The 23151-nt window shown below is 37.6% G+C and overlaps 1 protein-coding gene across 1 annotated transcript in view; it reads right to left on the bottom strand.

Moving 5' to 3' along the window:
- TOX3 (TOX high mobility group box family member 3) overlaps positions 1-22233 on the bottom strand; it is a gene marked incomplete at its 5' end in the record, with an annotated part of 78141 nt that extends 55908 nt beyond the window's left edge. The window contains one exon of the mRNA XM_017882978.1: positions 22210-22233. Coding sequence (XP_017738467.1) covers positions 22210-22233 — 24 coding nt within the window. The remainder of the gene's footprint in view (positions 1-22209) is intronic.
- Positions 22234-23151: the final 918 nt, after the last annotated feature.

Here is a 23151-nt window from a genome sequence, read left to right as displayed (position 1 = left end):
ACCCTTTCACCCACAACTGAAATAATAATTTTATTATCTCTTCTTCCAACTCCCAAAAGAATCTTCTAATACTGACAAACAAATCTGCTTGTCATATGTGGCAGCTAGGCTAATTATTTTCTAAGAGTCATGCTCCTCTTACCATGGTATATAATTATGGGCTGTTTCCAACCCCCTTGCATTTTGATGGGGATTGGGGGGCAGGCAATTTAGCTCTTACTAACTAGTGCAACATGAGCAGAAGGACGTTTCTCACTTTGGGGCCAAAGCAGCTGAGCAGGTGTGGCTTCTCCACCTTCTCTATGTCCCGGTCCACCCCAACTGGGTGTTCGAACCTAAGACAAGATGGCAGGGCCTCCACCAGCCTGGGTCCCTCCTCCACTGCCAACCAGAACAACCTTGATGTTAATACTTGAACAGGAAATACACCTCTATTACATTTACCTCATTATACATGGTGGGTCTATCTGTTAACAGCTGTTATGATATTCTAACTGAGCCAACATCTCCTATTTCTTTATTTCTACTTTCCATATCCTTTAAGGCCATCTCAGTAGTTCTACATTTGTTAGATTATTCTGTGCCCCTCTTGCCCTTCAAGTCTCTGATTAAATCCATCTCTCTAACAAAAACTTGCACTCAAGATCATCCTCTCAACACTTTGAGGATGTTTCTATTATATTCGCTTACATTTGGTTACATCACCCATTCAACCTCTCCATCAACAAATATTGACTCAGCACTCTTACATCAGATGCAAAATTATTTCACCAATCTGATTATCTGATTCTAAAGAAGAGAGGTTTTTTTTCCGTTTGTTTGCTCTTTGGTGACAAACCATCCACCTGTGGCATAGGCCAGTAAGTATGAGTTGATGTCAACTGGCTAGTAATTGGCTTGGTTACACCACAATTCTCAGCACCATACAGGTAGGGGAGATCTTCCATGGAGAAATGACTCTCCTAAAATAGGCGTACTGCCTGCTGTGGGTGAAAGGGCCATGGGTTTGCAGTCTTGGGCACATGGGTTCAAATCCCATCCACTTGCTGGAGTTAGGTAAGTTCTTTATAAGGTCCTTCTCTACATTCTCATTTCCTTATCTATAAAACAAGATAATACTGATGCTAACCTTGCAGAATTGTTGTCCATCAATTGATAAAACAATGTGAGAAAACCCCTTTTACCTTTAAGACATCATAATACAACTTTGAAGGGAGTTGGGAGCCCAGAACGTGCTTATGGAAACAGAAGAGCTTCCTAATTCCCCTAATTCCCGTAATGCCTTATGTTCTCTTCAAAATTCATTTCGTCACAGGATATAGAGAACAGCCATGTGATTTTCCAATAATGATTATCAAATAATTTGCTAGTGAAAGAAAGGTAAGTACTAAAGCTACCACTCTGGACCAACTTTTTCAAATCTCACCAGGCCTAAAGTGTGGGGAAGGCAGACCTTAATAACAGTAACATTTATTGGCATTTCAGTACATTTCACCTTGATCAAAACCCTACTGGGGAAGTATTATTTTCTCCTCTGGTTACAGGTGCAGACTCTCAGAGAGGTTTAGTATCTTGTTTTAAAATCACACAGCACATACACATGTGGTGTATGCAGAATTTGAAGCCAGTCTGTATAATACCAGATGGTATGCTCTTAACTACCACCACGATGTTAACACATAACTCATGCCTTTCCAGAGTACAGTTAACACATATATAATCTCCAAATTCTTCCACTAGGCACTTGATCCTAAAATTTCACCCAAAATTCATCTAGAAATTCTCCAAATTAAGTCATGGTTGAGAGGGAGGAAAAGATTGTCTATAAATCTCTATTTCAGTGTAATGAAATTTGGATATTACATTTTCTTCCATTTATTTTCACTAGAATTTACTCTCACCTCCACCGCATCATCAACAATTATCAAATATTGCCATCATGAACTATGGAGCAAAAAAAAGAGGTGCTGTATCAGTTTTACTAAATGCTGTTCACAGAAAGAGTATCAAATTCTACCTATCAGTTTCTTTTATTCTTTCCTAACTAAAGACTTAAAAGCCAAATAAAATAGTAACTGGGAGCTTAAAAAACATGTAAAATACCATATAATCAAGATTGCTTAAATGTATAAAACTGTCAAGCAGATTATCCTTTATGCAATTCAAATGAGCCTTTGGGAGACAGAATTAACTGAGGGCAAACAAGAGCTTAACTTTAAAAGACAAAGAGTTGGCTTATATCAAGTTGACACTTCCAGATAAGAGACTGCATTATACCAGGTTATACTTGCAGTAATAATTTTTGATTGGCATATCATTTGCCACTAACTGCTGCCTGGCTTCCACAGAGCACACGCAACATACTATAAACTGTTATGAAAGATGTCTTTGTATTGTTCAATATTTACAGGGTACGTTATTTTATAAATGCTCCAGTTGGCAGAAGTTTCAAAAGAAAAAGCATTAAAACATTTCAGATCAAAATGATCCCCTTTGCCTTACAAAAGAAGCACTTTCTAAAGACAGGTGACAATTCTGTTCAGAAATTTTCACACCAAGGCTAAGTAAATGTTCAGCGGTAAAAACAGAATTGCTTTGTTCAGCTGCACAAACAGATTTCTACATTGCCTCTATTTGCGTATTCCTGAATATCCTCTTTCAGATCCCACTTTTATGGGAAGCAAAATCAATTTTCTTTTGGACAAAAAAGTGAGATCTGGTCTAATGATTTTAATCTTTTAAATAAACATGAACTGAACTTGGAGCACAAGCTTTTCCCTTAAGAAAAGATCTTTGTTGCTCAGAAAGATCTCTTTCAACCCATGAACAGTTAATGCCCACGACAGTCTAACCTGGGAAAAAAAATGGAAAATACGTATTTATACCTATGTTATTTCTTTGTTAAAAAAGGAAAAAAAAAAAAAAAGCAAATGTTTAAAAACAAAAAAAAAAACCCTGCAATCAAATTATCTTGCCCCAATGTAGACTGATGTTAAGTTTAATTTTTGAAGCAAATTAGGTTCCCCAATTCTATTTTAAACAAATAGAAAATGAGAAACAGAAAACTATAACATAAAACTTTTATTGCTACTTTGCTAAAAAAGCACACTCATGTTTATGAAATAGAGTCTCCCCTAGCCTCAAAAGGCGAATTATTCTGAAAATCGGCAATACTTCAGGATCCTCACAAACACCAGCCCAGTGCAGCCTTTCTAGGCCTGTTTCAGCCCTGCTAATAGTTATTGTTTGTACAACTGTAACTAAGTACATTACCAACCAGTTGTTCAATCTATATAAATTTAAGAAACACACATTGCCAAGGAGTGACTCATATATCAGTCTATTATATGCTACAGGGCTGACTGTATTAAACAAATCACTCTGCCTACAGCTAAAGAATAGAAGCTATATACAGAGCAGAGGTTATTGTCTAATTTAAATCTTGGCTTGCTTCCCAGTGCTGTACAAGATTCCAATTTGTGGAAATGTTGCTCTCTGCTACTGCCAGAAAGGCTGCAGAAAATGGTATTGGGAGCCTTCCAGAAATATGTCTGCAAAATGCCAATCAACAAGTCACTAAAGATTAACAGTATGACTGTACCAAATTAATTTAAATTATAGAAACATATGGCTAGGATGTTTGCTTTGCACTTAAGACAACACCTACCTCACGAAGAGCTAGGTTTATTCCACAGTACAAAATAATAGCCCAATGTTCATATTGCTGCAAAATGTGATCATCAACTAATATCTCAGGAGTTAGATGTTCTTACAGAGTCAGTTTTTCTTTTAATGTGTAGGGCCTTATCTTTAATATATTCAAAACATAGGGGAAAATACTTTTCATAACAAGGTATTTTTTGTCCGCAAAGATATAAAGAAAAAATCAACATTATTCAGCAACTGAAAACAATTTGCTCTATAATGGCAGAAAAATTCTAGCTTTATTGAGATTCACCATAGAACCCAGAGGATGATGCAATCTACTGCACATTATTCCCCATTCTAAAATACGATATTGGGCTAAGAATTTAATATACGGCCAAGAGAAATTCACCAATTATGTGACCAAATCACGAAAATCAAAAGACAACACAATTTCTACCCCGCCAGCTGCTCTCAATATATATGATATTCATGCTGCCTCTCCATTATTTTCATGGGAATCTTTAATATATACAATCATGTCATCAGCCAAAAGGGGGGAAAATCAATGGCACTTCAAGCCGTAGTTATACATTAGTGTACACTGTATTTCAACTGAATAGGAAGGGAACTGTTTTATGTTTCTCTCCACCGCTTTTCTATTATTGCCTAGCTAATGGAAATACATCAAACAAATGTTCTACAAGAGCAATAAATATTAAAGTTGACCTATCCATCTGGGAAAAATGAGAACAATGCTGCTCACTTTTAGCCCAAATATGACACTGATAAATGAAGCGATGAGATTCCATCACACTTGCAACAACCTGGGCTGGGAGCCCCCGCGTGATCCTGGTACCAGCAATTTTCTTCATTCATCTTCATTAGGCAGTCACTTGACCTGCCTCCCAACATCCCTGTCAAATCAGAACCTTTGTGGGGGGTGTGGGGGAGGTTGTATTTTCTAACAATGTAGCAAAAATGTGCTCTTTGAGTTTTTAAAAAGGCCAGAAGAAGGCCTCCATGAGCAAGAAAGGGTGCGAACAAGTCCTCTGGAAACAAAGAGACATCCAATGTAACTCATGATTAAAAGGGAAACCACAGGATAAAACTGGTCCATGCACATCCCGCTTCCCCCTGCATCACCACAGTGGCATGGAGGGCCTCCAAGTGTGCGAACGAGCACACCCTGTGCCATCAAAAGACAATTACGTATTCAAATGAAGGATGTACGCGGGGCCTTATCACAGATGTAGAAATGCTTTCCATTTCCTTCCTCAATCACAGTTTCAAGTGAGCTGGAACAAGAAAGGAGAACATTCTTACCCTAACACAATGAGCGAGTTTCATCACATTAGCAGTTTTACATTACAGTCCCATTATTTTCTATTTCAACGGCATAATAAGAGAGGTGCTGATTTGATTATTCTGTAATAGTGAAAATGAATACCAATGCAATATAAAATTGCTATTATAACACAAAGCTACTAATATGATTCACAAGACCCCCTGGAAATTAGGTTTTATAACTATGATCACAGGGGAAAAATTAGAAAGCCAGTAAGCAACAGAAGGGAATTAGGTGCTCCACACCAGAGCCTTAGCAATGCAGACAGCTGCTCAAATGAAGCCAGGCAGCATTTACTTCGGAACGACATGCAAAATCCAGTCCTTGCAAATTATTTGAGAGGTTTTCCTTTGTTTTTCTTCATGGCAAGTGTTCCAGATACTCAAAACGTTAACTCCAGCTGTGTTCAAGTACAGTATTAAGGCAAGGTTCTCTGGTTCATAAAATAAATACAAGACAAACAAACAAAAAATCGCAAATGAGATGATGCTAGGGAAAGTATGAAGAATCTATCACTTCAGGAATCAGATTCTTAGAACCTGATTGATTCTAAAAATCCACAAGGAACAAAATTGCCTGAGGATTTTAGTCAAAGGCCTTTTTTTAGACCTGGCCCTCACCCTAAATAACAAGGATGCTAAAACTGGTTGTGATTATTTCTAAACCAATGTCCTCCACAGTAGTCTGGAAAGATCTAAGACCCACCCCAGCATACTCTCACCTGGACGCCATGGTTCTACTGAGCTGAAAATATGTTTTCCCTATGGCTTCAAATACATACCTGCCTAGACAGGCAGAGGGTGAACACAGATGCTGCTGAGCAACTTTCCAGCCACCTTAGTACAAGGAAAGGATGCAAAGCTCTTTATAAAAGCTCTTTCCAAGTCACTTCTCCATCAGGTTCTGAGAGTGCATAATCTGGGATGAGCAGAAAACCAGGACAAGCATCAGTCTTTGACCTGAACACAAGGGTCGCTGGCTACAAAGTGACAACTACAAATTTCTGCTTCTGATCCAATGTAACAAGAGATATGTTTATGTTGGCCAGAAGTTGTCCATCTCTGCAGAGACAGGGAGCTCTGATACTGGAAATGAAAATGCTTTTCATGGTTTTCTTCTCCAAATAGAAGAGATTCTGCTATATTTAAGAGATTCTTAAAAATGTATTAATGTTTAATCTGTAAAGGAAGTCACATTACATCAAATGTTACACCATATCTCTATGCTTCCTTCTCCTGTGTTTTAAACGTTTAGGTTATTAGAGGAGGCAGCACTATGACTGGAGCAAAAACCAAAGAGTATGTAAATAAAACAGGTACATCCCATGCACATCATCTTAGCCTAGGCCTTAACTCCTGGCACAGACTTCTTATCCAAAAATACCCTGTTAATTGAGGAGTATGGGTACCAACTAATAAGCATTCGATCATATGAAGCAATAATATCACATGGCAGTGTTTCACAGGGTTTCTGGAGAATATTAAAATGTGGCCATATTTCCCAAGCTGGGTACCACAGGAATATTCCAAGAGTTATAAAGGTGAAAATCTATAATCCTACTAGATATCAAAGGCTGATCAAGACCTTCCTACTATTATCACTGGATTTTGCTTTCTCATTTCCCTCTTAGAATAATGCATATGCCAATATATCTTAATAATAACAACTAATGCTTATTAAACACCATTTATATTCTAGACGTTATGCTAACCACTTCCCATTCATTGTCTTATTTCTTCCTCACAACAACCTTAGAAAATAGAAACTATCATATTCTAAGACACCATTGATTATAAGATATAATCTAATGACAGACATGTTAAAATGTGAAAAATATGTGTGCCTAAGTCAGTAACATGCTACTATTATTACCATGCCCATTTATAGCTAACTTGTCCAAAGTTACACACAAGAAAGTCTGGACTCAAACTAACAACTGCTTGAGTCTGAAGTCTTAAGTGCTAAATAAGTAATCTCCAATTATTTTTTTACTACACACCTCTGCTAAAGATTTTCATATAAATAATAACAGTTAACACTTACATATAACTTGCCATGTGCCAGGTACAGTTTAAAGCACTTTCCATATGTTAATTCATTAATTCCTCACAACAGCCTATGAGACAGGTACAATCACTGTACCCACTCTACTGAGGAACAAACTGAGCACTTTGGCCAAGCCTACATGATGATGCAGACAAACAGGTCTCCAAGTCTACACTCTGAGCCACTGTACTGTCTCTTTAATAACATGGGCACCCACTTCCAACATATGCAGGTTTATTTATTTATAAACTATAAACACAGTTACCACCATCCTGATGTATTATGTGTATTTCAGAACATACCAAAAATTATAACTAAAAATGGTAAATAAAAACAGAGAGAGTGCTGGGCATGGTGGCTCATGCTCCTAATCCCAGCACTTTGGGAGGCTGAGGCAGGCGGATCGCCTGAGGCCAAGACTTCGAGTCCAGCCTAGCCAACATGGTGAAACCCTGTATCTACTAAAAATACAAAAATTAGCCAGGCATGGTGGCGGGCACCTGTAATCCCAGCTACTCAGGAGGCTGAAGCAGGAGAATTGCTTGAACCCAGGAGGCGGAGGTTGCAATGAGTTGAGATCGCGCCGCTGCACTCCAGCCTGGGCGACAAAGCAAGACTCGTCTCAAAAAAAAATAAAAAGAGAGAGAGAGAGAGTTACTAATATTTTATTCTCCAATCTTAATGCTCACTCCTAAAGCTATGTGGATTATACTAGTGAAAGTACGGCATTAAGCCACTAATGTAAACAGATTCTTTTTAAGAAGCCTCCCTATCGAGAACGGTCTATAAGAGACAACCATGTCAATAACTAAAGTTCCTTCTGCCTTCCCTCCTGGGGCGGGCTAAGATGGACTCTTCTCACCATGCCCAATTACCAGCAGGAAGGCAGCAACAGAATGGGGAAGTAGGGTAACACAGTTTCCTGTACTTTAAATACCCCCACCAAGTAAAACTTGAGCCATGCCAATGAGGGAGAAAGTGGCCGCATTTTCCCAGGTGACTTAGTAATACACACTTTTCTGACACACTGCAACTCCATTCTTTCCTAAAAGTTCCTTCCAAGCCTACAGTAAGACAAACAGCTAAGCACTCCTGAGTGCCTACTATTTGCCAGGCTCTATGCAACACCAGGAACACAAAAATAAAAGCTATGGCCATTCAGGAACAAGATTTCAAAATAAAAAATAGGAGGAAAATCTAACATGGATGGAAAAAGCCACACTTCTCCATGCTTCAAGTTTAGCTTCCATTTTTAAAATGTCTGTCCTCATATGTTAGCCAGAAAGCCAGTTTCCAGCAAGACAAGCAGCAATAAACATTATGCAAGTCAAACCTACAAGAATGGGTCTTCAAGAAAGGGAAATAATTTTCAGTCAAAATCTAAAAATCTATTCTCAACAAAAAAAAGCACAGATTGAGAAACTAATTCAATAGCAAAAAAGGAAAATTACCATTGATCCAGGTTGCCATGTTTAATAAAAAGCAGTAAGGTCTTAAAGAAAATATTAGCATTGAAGCTCAACCAAATAAATTACTTTGTCATCAAAATGGAGAATCCCAGAAAGTTTTCTGACATATATTTTTTAACAAAACTAAGAGAGTAGAGGAAGTATTTTTTAATATTACAAATTTTTTGACACCAACATAAGAATTCCACGATATCCTAAAGAGCAATGAACCCAGGTAATGCAGTTTCTAGAAATTTTAAAACACTGTCAAATAATATTGCTTCTTGCATTAAGTATAACATTGGTTTGCTAGAATAATCCTAACAATGACAATGCAAGTTACTTTAAATCAGGGTCAAAAAACTTTTTTTCTTAAAAGTACCAGATAGTCAATCTTTTAAGCTCTATGGGTCATCCATAGACACACTGCAACTATAGAAACTATATCACCTCTGTTGCAACTATACAAAAAGCAGGAAAGCAACCACAGATGACAAACAATACATAAACAAATGAGTGTGATTCTGTTCCAATAAAATTTTATTAATAAAAACAGGCAACTGGCCCATGGATAGTAATTTGCTGAACCTTGGTTTAAATTCTTATTTGTATCTTTTTTTTAAAGATTATGTTTTTTAGGGTCTTTCCATCATGAAAATTATGTTTTTATTAAAGTGATTTGGGAAGTATTAAAATACAGAATAAAGAGCAAGCCTTGGGCTATGAAGTCAAATAGGACTGGGTTCCAGGACTGCTGTGTGACTTTGGGAAAGTGGCCTGCCATCTCCAGGTGTCAGTTTCCTCACTTGTAAAATTAAGATGCTGACAGCCCTCACCTCACAGGGTCACTCACTGCAAGGACCACACAAGTGAATATGCATACGGCACTTAGCATAGTTACGGATAACCCTGCACCTACCCTATTTTAGCAATTGCTATGAATTTTCTTCTAGCTTATCGTTAATGATACTATAAAAACACCCAGCATAACGCCAACATAAGGACATGCTTATGTTGAATGAATGAGCAAATGAAAGGAGGGAGTGCGATGGCAAAATTTTACCTTAGTTTCCAAGCTAAAGTACAACCTGAATTTTTTAATGCTTTACAAAAAGGAAAGGCAATCAGAACCAATAATTAATATTTAAGCTGTATTGATAGGTTTTCTAGGGAAAATTCCACAGAGTTTGTTACTCTCCAACTTCCTAAAATAAGCAATAAAAATTTTTTTAGAGTTGTTATTTTAAGACATTATTTGAACCATAGAATGTGTTTATGGTAACAACATACATGCTGCAAATTAATCAGTTTCAATGTTATAAAATAATACCTCCGGCCGGGCGCGGTGGCTCAAGCCTGTAATCCCAGCACTTTGGGAGGCCAAGACGGGCGGATCACTAGGTCAGGAGATCGAGACCATCCTGGCTAACAGGGTGAAACCCCGTCTCTACTAAAAAAATACAAAAAACTATCCGGGCGTGGTGGCGGGCGCTTGCAGTTCCAGCTACTCGGGAGGCTGAGGCGGGAGAACGGTGTAAACCCGGGAGGCGGAGCTTGCAGTGAGCTGAGATCCGGCCACTGCACTCCAGCCTGGGCGACAGAGCGAGACTCCGTCCCAAAAAAAAAAAAAAAAAAAAAAAACCTCCAAGAATAAATGTATCGTATAATCTATGTACATCATGTCAGATAGTTTAAATAAATGTGTTAAATAAATACATCATTCTGAAGTCCATTTTGTCATTGTTTGTAAAATCCAATTGTCACATTCTGGTATTTGTTCTCCAAAAGAATCATCATTTTCATATTCACTACAGCATGAGATAAGATATTTAATAAATAATAGGTCATCATAATCCAGGGATTAAGTCGTTTCTTTTAGCAAAATTGAACATGAGGGTAGCAATATGCCAACAGTTCCTAGTTGTGCAACAATTTTTGTGTTGGGAGAGGATGACAAAGTCAAGTATTTTCCCATAAGAAGTTCACACTCTAAAACGAAGAGAATGAGAAATGCCTGTGCGCACACAATGTCCCATATACACACATTAGTTAGAGACCGCAGTCATGCCCACCCTCCAGATCACATGTCACTTCAAAGCACAGATGAGACTTAAAGGATGGAAGAAATGAGGTTTGTTCCATGGATGGGGTGAAGGAGGCTCTTAGGGGCCTATGGGATGGACAAGTAAAGGATCAATGAGACAGAAAGGCAAGACAAGGCAAGGGACTCAATCTCGGGAGGTGGAGAGTGGAGATGAAAGAAGTCCAATGAAATGGCAGTCACTGGAGATAGATTTAAAGAAGAGGGTCTGTTTGTTTGTTTGTTTGTTTGTTTGTTTGTTTGAGACGGAGTCTTGCTCCGTTGCCCAGGCTGGAGTGCAGTAGCATGATCTTGGCTCACTGCAACCTCCGTCTCCCGGGTTCAAGCGATTCTCCTGCCTCGGCCACTGGAGTAACTGGGATTTCAGGCCTGTACCACCATGCCCGGCTAATTTTTGTATTTTTAGTAGAGACAGAGTTTCACCACGTTGGCCAGGCTGACCTTAAACTCCTGACCTCAAATGATCCTCTCACCTTGGCCCCACAAAGTGCTGGGATTACAGGTGTGAACCACTGCGCTCAGCCAAGAAGAAGGTCTTTTAAAGAAGTAAGATAGGAAGATCTGTTAAAGAGAGAATTGCATGGGAAGGAAAAGTCCTGGCTAGGATTCCCTGAACATTCTTATTTCACTACTCTCTTGTTAGTCATCAATGCAGTTAAGAATCAAGGCAATCAAATCGAATCACGTAGTGATTAATTTGTGCCATCAATAGCTCTAATTTTGTTAACCTCTCATTCCAATAAAAATAATCATCTGGTTAATCCATTTCTTCAGACGGATTACTTGTTTGCTTGTTTCTTCAGCTATAATAAACACTGAATGCCAGAGTCACCAAACTAAGCATTAAACAAACTGATTGAGAATTTGGAAGCATAGGAACAATTACAGATGATGCTAGACAATATCACTAGATTGGGTTTTCATGAAGCTCGTGACTGGATTTTGCCACAAAAAGCACTAACTGCTGTGGCTTCCAGAGAATGGCCTCATGGATAAGCCCCAAGTTCCAAAAACTACAAAATAGTCAAAATCACATTCAACTAATTAATAATTTTATATCACAATAAGAATTAGGAATCTCTAGAAGGCTGGGTACAGTGGCTCATGTCTATAATCCCAGCACTTGGGGAGATCAAGGCAGACAGATCACTTGAGCCTGGCAGTTCAAGACCAGTCTGGGCAACATAGGGAGACATCGTCTCTACAAAAAAATATAAAAATTAGTTGGGCATGGTGGCACATTCCTGTAGTCCCAGCTACCCAGGAGGCTGAGATGGGAGGACTGACTGAGCCCAGGAGATTGCAGCTGTAGTGAGCCATGATCACACCACTGCACTCCAGCCTGGGTGACAGAGTGAGACCCTGTCTCAAAAAAAGAAAAGAATTTCTAGGAAAGTCTCAACTTTTATCTAAACCTATCTGAAAATTCAATGATGAATTTTATTAACTTAGCCCTGAACTGACACTCCTGGTCAAAACTGTAATCATTGTAGGACAAGAGCCATCATGCTAAATGCTAAGGCTATTTTATACACATCCAATATTTTGCAATTAAAAGTCTTCTCACACTAAAGCCAATGCACAAAGCACCTCTCAGTTTTAAGCTCACTAGGCTGATGCCTGAAACACAGCAAAATGCTCATGCTCCTTTACACACATGTCCAAAGGTCTAGCTACCAAAACACAGATAAAAAGGAGCATTTTCCCCCAACTAATGGAAGCAAGTCCAAGGTGAAGAAAGAGGATAGAATGAGAAAGTAAACCATCTCTCAAAGGTGAGAAATCAACACAGAGTCAACCAACGTCTTCATCTCAACCCAACCCACCAAGCAATGTATCAGATTGGATTAGAGACAGATTGGAGACGCTATGAAAGGACTGGCATGCACAACCCAAGGACCTCCTGGATTCTTGGCCCTTCTTTTAAAGAAGCGGGGTTTCTAGATAGGAATAGAACCCACAGAGTCATGGGAGTCAGCCCCCTACCATAAATTGTTCATCACCACAAGCTTATTGGTCAGGTTCATAAAGTGATCCAGACCCTTTAGAGGCTACAGGAAGGGTGGAGATAAGAGGACACTTATGCTGGAGTGGGGAATTATTGGAGAGGCCTCCAACAATGAGATATCACCTATAATTACATTAAGATTTAAAGAGCTCTGACTCTCCTTAGAATGTCCAACATCCACTGCATCTAAGAAGCACTAGTATTTATAATGTAGTACTGTTTGTATTAAATTCTCAAAAATAAAGTTATCTTGGAGGTTAATGGATTTAAGTAGCTGGAAACCCTGATCAGAGTTGCCCATAGAAATCTGAATTCTGCTCAAACAGCCCAAAGCTGACAACACAACGGTGATGGACTCTCAAAGTGAAGAGATGCATAGAGTTCCCATGGAACGTTAAAATGTGTGGCAGTTCAATTCTCAACTGGGGTACATATACACCTAAGACCTACATCTTAAAAGTTTGCAGAGTTACAGAACGAACTGGATTGTGTCTCAGATTATCAATTGATTCAAAGAATGGGGGTAGAAAGGGAGCCATAACAAAAAAAAAGTGTGTGTGGGGGGGCTGTTTTGTATCACAGCAAACAAGGAGATCCTGTGTAAAAGAAATTATCAAAATCATTAATGCCAGAGGGTGGTGGCTCATACCTGTAATCCCACCATTTTGGTAGGCCAAGGCAAAAGAATCGCTTGAGGTCAGAAATCCAAGACAGGCCTGAGAAACACAGTGAGAGTGAGACTCCATCTCCACCCACACAAAAAAAATCTTTGCATTAAAAAATGAAACTAGAGGCTTTAAAGAATTGCTGCAGGCTACGTGACTTAAAGAATATAAGTTATCTGCCTTCTTTGTCATCCGGAGTGCTTCTGTGATTACATATAGGAAGGCAAACCTTAAAGGAGGCAACTGAAATCTTTATTTCAACATAATTGTATTCACACAGCTTAGTAAGCAAAATAAGTCACAAATAAGCAATATTGCTTCAAAAACATTTTTTTAGAAAAGATATATAATAAATTATTTTCATATTAATAGAGCAAAGGAATACCATGAATAATCCAAGATACCAGGTAGTCCAGAAGTCAGATACTGAGAAATGAAATATATCAGATAATTTTTAGAGTGTGTCTATGATCTTAATTATATTTTACTAAGCCTAATACTAGTTTTTTTTTTCTTTTTTAGAATTTCTAGATTACATTATTTGAAAGTAAATACTGTCTACAAATCATGTTAGGGAACAGAATTCCCAGGAAGGAATGAAGGTAAATCAGAAAGCTGAACTATATTACAATTAAGCTGTGATGTTTGCATAACTATAACAATATTATAAATGAGCCTGAGGTTTGTTACTGAACATGTTTAATATTTGATCCAAAATACCGAGCAGTTTTGACTAAGTGCTATAAGCAAAGAAATACACTATCATAGCAGGACTCCTGTAAGTTTCCATTGTATAAGAAAATGTTTCCTTTGTTTAATTGGAGAGTCAGTTAATCATACAAATATCTGGAGACATTATTATGAAGGCTGATTTGGAGGAAATGTATAATGCAGATACATTCTGGGTGTGAGTATTAAATTCATACAACTACTCTGGAAAACAATTCAATGTTGCCAAGTCAAGAGCATCCCCTAAAACCCATGAGTTCCACTCCCAAGTAAAGACGAGAACAATTCTTGCACATGTGCAGCAGAGTGCATACACAAGGGTGTTTGCAGGACCCGCCCATGATAGCAAAGCACTGGTAACAAATCAAATGCTCAGAGGTAGGATACTCAGACCATGGAATACTATACAGTGGCAAACCAAAAGAAAGACACCTGCATCCACTTAGATGAATATTACAAAACTAATATTGAAGTAGGGGAAAACAAGTCAGAAAATAAAATATATAACATCATTCCACTTATAAAGAATCCACGAATATGTACAACTAAGTAATATATCACTAAGGGATAAAGAGATGTATGGTAAAATTTTATATAAAGAAAAAACAAGGGAATAATAAATGTAAAATTCAGGAAAGTGACTATCTCTGAGGGCAGAAAGGGAGGGAGTTGCAATTGAGAAGTGCACAGAGAGAACTTCAAAATGATTGATAACTTTCAACAAAGTTGTATATTAGACAAATAGGTGATCATTTTATTACTATTATTTAAACATACTCATAATTTAAAATCACAAGTATAGCTATGTATGTATATATTATAGATATAAAAAAATTCAGAGGTATAAAATGCAATGAAAGAGTGTACAAGCCCAAATCTCTAGCATACTGCCAATCAAAAGATGATTGTTATTCATAAAGTATCTCAAAAAGGAACATTAGACTATTTCCAGAAATCCTGGTTGCTTTATTATTCATTTATTATTTATTACCCCAGGAAAATAAATTTTAGGAAGGTTCTACTTTGAGTGTCTTTCTTCTAAGTTGCAAATATAAATAAATGCTTATTTGGAATTATAACTATACTGGAAGCTGATGTTGCAAATAAAGCTATTTATATATAGCTTCATCATTGGTTTGAATGCTTGTTATTGCAGCCTCATTACAAAGAACTTCTACAAGATTTTTTCCAAGCTAAGAAAAAACAGTGCTATAATAAGGTATCTTACATTCATGGGTAAAAATACTCCTTTTAGAGAACATAATATAATTAGTTTCTATTCCAAGTCTGTCAGTGTGCACTGTTAACCTCTGACAATTATGCATGAACCTTTTAATTAGCATGTTATCTTTGGTGCAATTAATAACTTGCACTTCATGTTACAGGCAAATTAAAGTTTTCCCACTAAAACCAAATTCTTCAGCATAGTTCTAAAAGTGTTTTGCCATTTAAATGAAATTTTAACATTCAGACCTCTTGCTCCCAAAACACATAAACCATTTTTTTCCAAAGCTAGACAGTTTTTCTCTATCCACGTTCTTTCAAATATTTTACCTAAGACAGAGAATCTCATATTAAATTCAATTTCACACTTGCCAATCACACACACCCACTCACAATTCCTCCAGATGATGCAATGTGGCCTAACGTGTATGCGTATGCGTGTACATGTGTACACACAAACGTGCATAATGTTTAAATACATATAAACACACGCATTGCTAGGTATTGGTTAAAACAAACAGGCTTGCAGCATACCAACTTATTAAACATAATGACAGATATCAGTAGTTTCACTAATGTAATTAACCTTTAGGTTTGAATTATCAAGTTCAAAGTCTAAGACCCACAGCAGCGGTTCTCAGGCTGGTACAATAATGTCAAGTCATGGTATTCAAGAGATGAGTCTAAAAGGGTCCTCGGTCCTGCCCCTCCAAGAAACCAGAGATATTTGCTGCTGGTAATGATGAGGAGGCGGTTTTAAGTACCAGATCAGCTCTATTCTTTCACTCCCTAGAAATCTGCCCCTGCCTCTTATACCTCAAAAAATATCTGTTGCATTTCCAAGGGAAAGAACAATGATATAAGTCTTGCTGTTAAAAAAAAAAAAAAAAAAATGCTGCTACTTACAAGATAAAAAGCAAGGTGTTTTATTTGTTTTTTTCCCCTTTCTCTTAGAATAGGCAAGAATAATCTCAAAATATTTGTTTGTCAGTAAAGTGATTACAATAAAGTGATAGACAAGACGTAAAGATTAGAGAAGTGAATCAAAGTAATACTTGGGACCAGGGTCTTATAAATCTAGAGTAAGTATGTTGAGCAGAAATAGATACTAAAAATTTACATTAGAATAAAATAAAAATGGATTTAGTAATACTGGATTAAAATTGGAAATAGCTATTTAAACTCATGACCTTAAAGAAAATTCGTCTTGGCCAACTGCAGTGGCTCACGCCTGTAATCCCAGCACTTTGGGAATCCAAGGCAGGTGGATCACTTGAGGTCAGAAGTTTGAGACCATCCTGGCCAACATGGTGAAATCCCATCTCTACTAAAAATACAAAAATTACCTGGGCATGGTGGTGCATGCCTATAATCCCAGCTGCTTGGGAGGCTGAGGGAGGAGAATTGCTTGAACCTGGGAGGTGGAGGTTGCAGTGAGTTGAGATCGCACTACTGCACTCCAGCCTGGGAAACAGAGAGAGACCTTGTCTCAAAAAAAAAAAAAAAGAAGAAGAAGAAGGAGGAGGAGGAGAAGGAGAAGGAGGAGAAGAAAAGAAAATTTGTCTTCTAGCTCTCTCCCTAAAATGACTTAACTGGGGAATCATTTCTACCTTCCAGAAGCATTTGAATGGAACACCTTGATATCATGCAGAGCACCTAAATTTTGGATGGCACTATGCTCTATCAGAGGAATCGGAGCTCCTCGGATAATAGCTGACTCCATGTATTGGGTCATGAAAAAATCAAGGTCCACTGGAACTTGTGATTCTCAGAAAACAACAGTGCTTTCAGGAATTCCCGGGGGTAATACTAAGGGGACCAAACAGGACATTTAAAGGGACTCCTGCAGGTCATGCTGTGACCATCTGAGCATCGACATGACAATATGAATTATAATTAATTAGAACAAGTGCATCCCATAAAAGCTGAGAGTCCAGGATACTCAAAGAGAAACAGTAAGGATGGCTGGGCACAGTTGCTCATGCCTGTAATCCCAGCACTTTGGGAGGCCGAGGCGGGTGGATCATGAGGTCAGGAGTTTGAGACCAGCCTGGCCAACATGGTGAAACCCTGTCTCTACTAAAAATACAAAAATTAGCCGAGCGTGGTGGCAAGCGCCTGCAATCCCAGCTACTCGGGAGGCTGAGGCAGGAAAGTTGCTTGAATCTGGGAGGTGGAGGTTGCAGTGAGTTGACATCGTGCCATTGCACTCCCGCTCTGGGCGACAGAGCAAGACTCCGTCTCCGGGCTCGGGTGGGTGTGGGAGAGCAGGGGAAGAAACAGTAAGGCCTACAGAAAACACATTCATATCATAATACCAAAGAAGAGTGAATATAAGGTGTCCTAAAAATAGATGGTGAAGTATTTACAGATTAGGATACTCTGCTTGTCCTATGAAGCATGTGCTTTTTTATGAGGTAAAATCTGCATTTTATGTGTATTTGTAGGAAAGAATGAATGCAGAGAATTGTAACTCAAATAGTTCCAGAAAAGTAGGAATATACCAAGAAAACATGAAAGACGGCAGCAGTAGTTTGAAGAGTGAGTCAGAAGGCCTCAAGTAGTTTGAGAACCATTAGCCTATATTCTAATGACTTGAAAGTTTACTGCATGGAGAAAAAATATTTAATGTAAAGTCATGTTTGCCTTTATAATTTCAAAGAATACTTAAAGCAGTATGGGAAATGCCTAAATGGACACATTCAGAACTCCTGAGGGAACTAGCAGAACACAGAGGGGAAGAGAACTTGGAATCAGATATTCCACGTTCGAGCACCACGTTGCCTATTCCCCAATTTTAAAAATGATCAGTCCTGTCATATCTGCCTCCCAGGGTAAGTCTGAGGAACAGTCCCTGTGGTTTATGTTTGTTCGACTGTATTTGCAGGTCCATCTTTAAGATAGTTTGCCCATGAAGATAGCAAGATACTTTTTATGACCCTATCTCAAAATCAGGACACATTCTGATAACGACACATAAATATTGGCTCAAATGGATTTTGTTTTACCTGAATCAAAGGGATGAAAATTTGCCCCAGAGTTATGCACATGTACCCTAGAACTTAAAGTATAATGGGGAAAAAAAAGAGAAAATTTGCCCCAGAAATAGTTGATCAAGTACCAGGAGGTTTCTAAAGGAAAAACTAGGAAGCTGACAGATTGAATGTTCAAAATGATTCCAACCAAAAATGCTCTATTACCCAGAACTTGACTACAGAAATAATCCAACCAACGTGAACCTCTGTTTTCTATTTACCCAGAGCACAGTTGCTGCTCAATACATCCATTCATGCAACAAATGCCATATTCATGATCCCATGCCAGGCACATTCTATGTGCTTAATATGCAGTTAGTGACAAGAGAGGCCAAAGTCCATGCCCTTGGTGATTGGGGATAAGCAAAGGTGGATGGCAATAAATAAGAATATTAGATGAAGGAAGTAAAATAAGACTATGTCACTTAAAATGACTTGGTGGGTAGCATACTTTTGAAAGGGAAAACAGGAGAAGCTTCTCAGAAGAGGTGACATTTTTGAGCTGAGACACAAATGACAAGGAGTTGGTCTTACAAAGTGCTGGGGGAAAGAATTCCTTGTAGAAGAAAGAATCAATGGAAAAGCTCTGAGTTAGGAATGTGGCCGGCATGTTATTAAAAAAAAAAAGAGGAGAAAAGAAGGCTTAAATAAAGTGAATGCCAAGAAGTGTTAAGATGTGAGCTTGCAGGGGAAGGAAAGAGCTAGAGAACACGGTGTGAGCAACATAGGCGAAAAGAATAAATAATACCATTCTTCACATCCAAAAGCCGATCAGATTTCTTTTTCCAATGCCAAAAATACACGTAAGTACATAATGTCACGTTGCATACCACTATGGTGGAGCACAAGGAAAGAAGAGCTATAATGCAAACAAACAGCAACTGACTCTTTGGGGAGCTTAAGAAAAAAGAAGTCCAGACACCAACACAAAAGGCTGAAAAAATCACAACCTTACTCAAAGAACAATATTAAGGGCATACGCTGTAGAAAAGGCAACTGGTTCAATGCTTCTCATGCCCTCTGAGAGCTATCACAATTAATGGCATCATCTTCCAAACAACAGGTAATACAATGCTACTTTTGTGTTATAGAAACATTTGGGTTATAACTGGAGATGTATGGTATATTCATCACAAAGATGATAATCATTTCCTCTTTGCATATTCAATGTACAGAAATCCCTAGGAATAGGCCTCTGCTTCCCAAATATTCATGCAACTGGAACTGTTATGAGGGTAAAGGCATGAATTAAAATTATAGAAATCTAGATGAAATGGAAATTGAAAATACACTAAAACCTAAAGTCACCTATAGTTAATACGGGATAATATATGCAAAGTTCCTAACAGAGTACCTACAGTCTTACAAGGGCTGAATAAATGTTAGTTTCCTTTCCAAGTAAAAGTGACCTGATTTTTCTGTGTTGCTCCCACTTGAGATCTAAAGCTAAACCTCTACTGAATAAAAGCAAAGTGACTTAGAATTGAGATAGAAAGGCCAATCTAAAACTGAAGAACCTAAAACGTCAAACTTTTAAAATAAGGGGATGCTCACTGCTTATGTGACTCATTAAAAATAAAAATACCTAGTGATTGTGAATTTAAAACTGTAGACTTATGATTTGTGCATTTTTTATATATGTTATTCTTCAATTAGAAGTTTAAGAAATAATAATGGGAGGCCTATATTAAACCATTTATATAAAAGTTTCTCAACCATAATGGAATGATCAAGTTGTCTAGGATAATTTGAAAGTATGTCTCTATTTCCCAGAAACCTTGACTTCGAAAAGTTAAACTCTAAATATTTGTACAGAAAGAAGTATTGTGGGTTTCGTTCATTATAAGTCATTGACCACTGCAGAAAAGGGAGAGCAAGAGATTTACATCTATTTTTCTAGATGTTTTATATGCATTAGACCTGGCAATGAACTTGAGGTGGGTATTACTATCTCCTTATCTCTAAGGGAATCAGAATAATGTAAACAAAGACATGGAGCTAAATAATGCAGTCAAATCCTGGCTTACTAGGCTCCAAATCCATGTTGTTCCACTTTATCAGACTGCTACCCAAATATTCAAGTTTAACAAATTCCAAATTATTGGGGCCTAAATAGACACCTTTTTGATTCAATATTGCCCTTCTTCCCTTGTATTCTGAATATCATGTCAACCATGAATGAGAAGCCAATGCTTACAAATTTAGCTTCACATGATGAGTTTTGAGCCCAACTGATGCCTAACCACTAAACCACTTATATAACACACGTCATCATTGGAGAAGCCATTTAAGGAATGAGAAAAACAGGTATTGTTTTCTCTGTATGGCTGTAAAAGCTGAGATAAGAACAGTTTTGGCAAGTTCAATAGAGCCAAAAATAGAAGGCTTGTGAAGGCTATGGGAGGATGAGCACATTGGAGGAAGACCAGTAGGTCAAGAATCTAAGAAGAGGTATTTATATGGGAGATACAAATTACCTTGAAGGAAGAGCAGAGCCCCAGAAGAAGAGAAACAGAATACAACAGCTAACTACAGAAGGACCCAGGGCCGGGCACGGTGGCTCATGCCTGTAATCCCAGCACTTTGGGAGGCTAAGGTGGGCAGATCATGAGGTCAGGAGATCGAGACCATCCTGGTTAACATGATGAAACCCCGTCTCTACTACAAATATAAAAATTAGCCTGGCATGTTGGCGGGCACCTGTAGTCCCAGCTACTTGGGAGGCTGAGGCAGGAGAATGGCATGAATCTGGGAGGAGGAAGTTGCAGTGAGCCGAGATCACAGTCACTGCACTCCAGCCTGGGCAACAGAGTGAGACTCTGGAAAAAAGAGAAGAGAAGAGAAGAGAAGAGAAGAGAAGAGAAGAGAAGAGAAGAGAAGAGAAGAGAAGAGAAGAGAAGAGAAGAGGACAAGAGAATATAAGTTCCGTGAAAACAGAGCTCAAGTCTGTTTTGTTTTGTCACATTACCTATTTGATACTCAATAGGTAATTTAATTTCTGAGTGAATAAATTAAGCAAATGAATAACTTAAAAGTACAGCTATGAATGTAAAAAAAAGAAAGAAAGAAAGAAAGAAAAGAAAAGAAAAGAAAAGAAAAAATTAAGTGGGGAGAGGCATGCCTATGGCCTTGTCCTTGGTCCTGAATAACTGGCCGGATAGTATGGTTTCCTAACCCTAGCTCATGGTGTTCAAATTCTACTAGTTTTTCTTTGTTTGAATTTTCCATCTTTATGAAATTAAAAACTATAATTTTGAGCTGCAGAACAAATCATTCCATGTCTCATTTTCTGAGTTTACATAGCTGGCTGCATGTACTTTCAACAATTCTATCATGCTTTGACACTTAGAAATATTTTCCCTACTGGCTTTGGGAAGCTGGGCGGTTTGTGTTTACCATCCTCCCCTGATGTTATGCTTTAGTTTAAAAATAACAGTCATTATCACTCAATTATTCAGTGATCAAGTGTAACACCAGGTGCAAACAAAAGTTCTGACAACACTAGAACATGCTCTTGTTACTGCAAACGATTTAAGAGCTTTGCATTTATGAAGCTAGTGATCATGTTACTCTAAATTAGAAGCAAGTAAAACGGAAAAATGGCATAAGCTAAATTTCTTCTTTTCGTTTTTTACTTCCTTTTCTTTTAAGGATACCTATAGCAAACAATATTAGCTTTCTATTTTCTCCACTATTTGCACTAGCATTAATCAACATCCAAAAAGTGTACAGATTATTTTAATTTATCTTTATAATCAATCTTCTGAAATGCTAACTTGAAAATATAAACAGCACAATTACTTTTTTTCTCTTTTCTTTCCCATTTGAAAAGTGTGCTTGTGTGTGTGTATGTATGTGAATCTGTATATGTAAATCAAATACACACACATATACTTGTTTTTAAAAAATCCTCAAAGAATCACTCACATATTACAGAACTGAAGGAATATTTGAGCTCACCTGGTTTAAAGTGTTGGTATTGTAAGATCACTTTGAAATTTCACAGTTATTCAAATGGTAATGAATATTAATACCTAAGAAAATCAATCAAAAATTAACATTAAGACATTTAGATTTTAAAAATCATCTCATTTAATATTTTTTACCCAGTTTCAAATTTCAGAAACTAGGTCTATATTGCCCTATAGATCTAAGTAGCACTATAAAAGAAAAATTACAAAGATTTCCCAATATACAGATAGACACATAAATGAAAACTTTTAATTGCAAGAGAAAGGGAACTGGATTCATCAGTTATATGCATTTAGAAAAATCTGTCTCATTCATCAGCAGCAATGAAGGAGAAAAGCTGGCAACAGAGCCAAGTATACTTACTTTCTAAGTAGCAAATAATTGGAGGCATTTAAAAATCTTTTTCACTAAAATATACATTTTTTCTCAAACTCCAGATTTCTGACATTTCCTCATTCTACTGATAATGACTTCATGTGAGCAAATGTAATGAAAGATTGAAAAACCTCAGGTATATGCTAACCATAAAGGTTTACCAGTATGATATATCAAACATTTATATACTTATTGGTTGATATAAACAAATATGCATATCATACATACCATGTAAACAGATGAGCAGATCAGTGGCTGGGCGTAGGGGATTGACTGCAAAGGGGTACAAGGAAACTTTCGGTGATGGAAATGTTCTATATTTATATTGCGGTGGTTGTTCACAACTGTACATGTTTGTCAAAACTTCCAACGGCACATTTAAAATTGGCAGATTTTATTGTATGTAACATATCTGACTCCCCAACCAAAAAAGCCAAAACGCTGTTATACCACAACACCTAAAAATAATTCCTATAGAGACTTACCTAGAACATCATGAACACTCAAATATTAACCATGACCCAAGAAAACACTATAAAGTGTGCATAAACAGTG

This window comes from Rhinopithecus bieti, unplaced genomic scaffold, assembly GCF_001698545.2.
Source record: "Rhinopithecus bieti isolate Rb0 unplaced genomic scaffold, ASM169854v2 scaffold_13375, whole genome shotgun sequence".
In the NCBI taxonomy this organism is placed as follows: Eukaryota; Metazoa; Chordata; class Mammalia; order Primates; family Cercopithecidae; genus Rhinopithecus; species Rhinopithecus bieti.
This window is presented reverse-complemented; position numbering and strand designations above follow the sequence as displayed.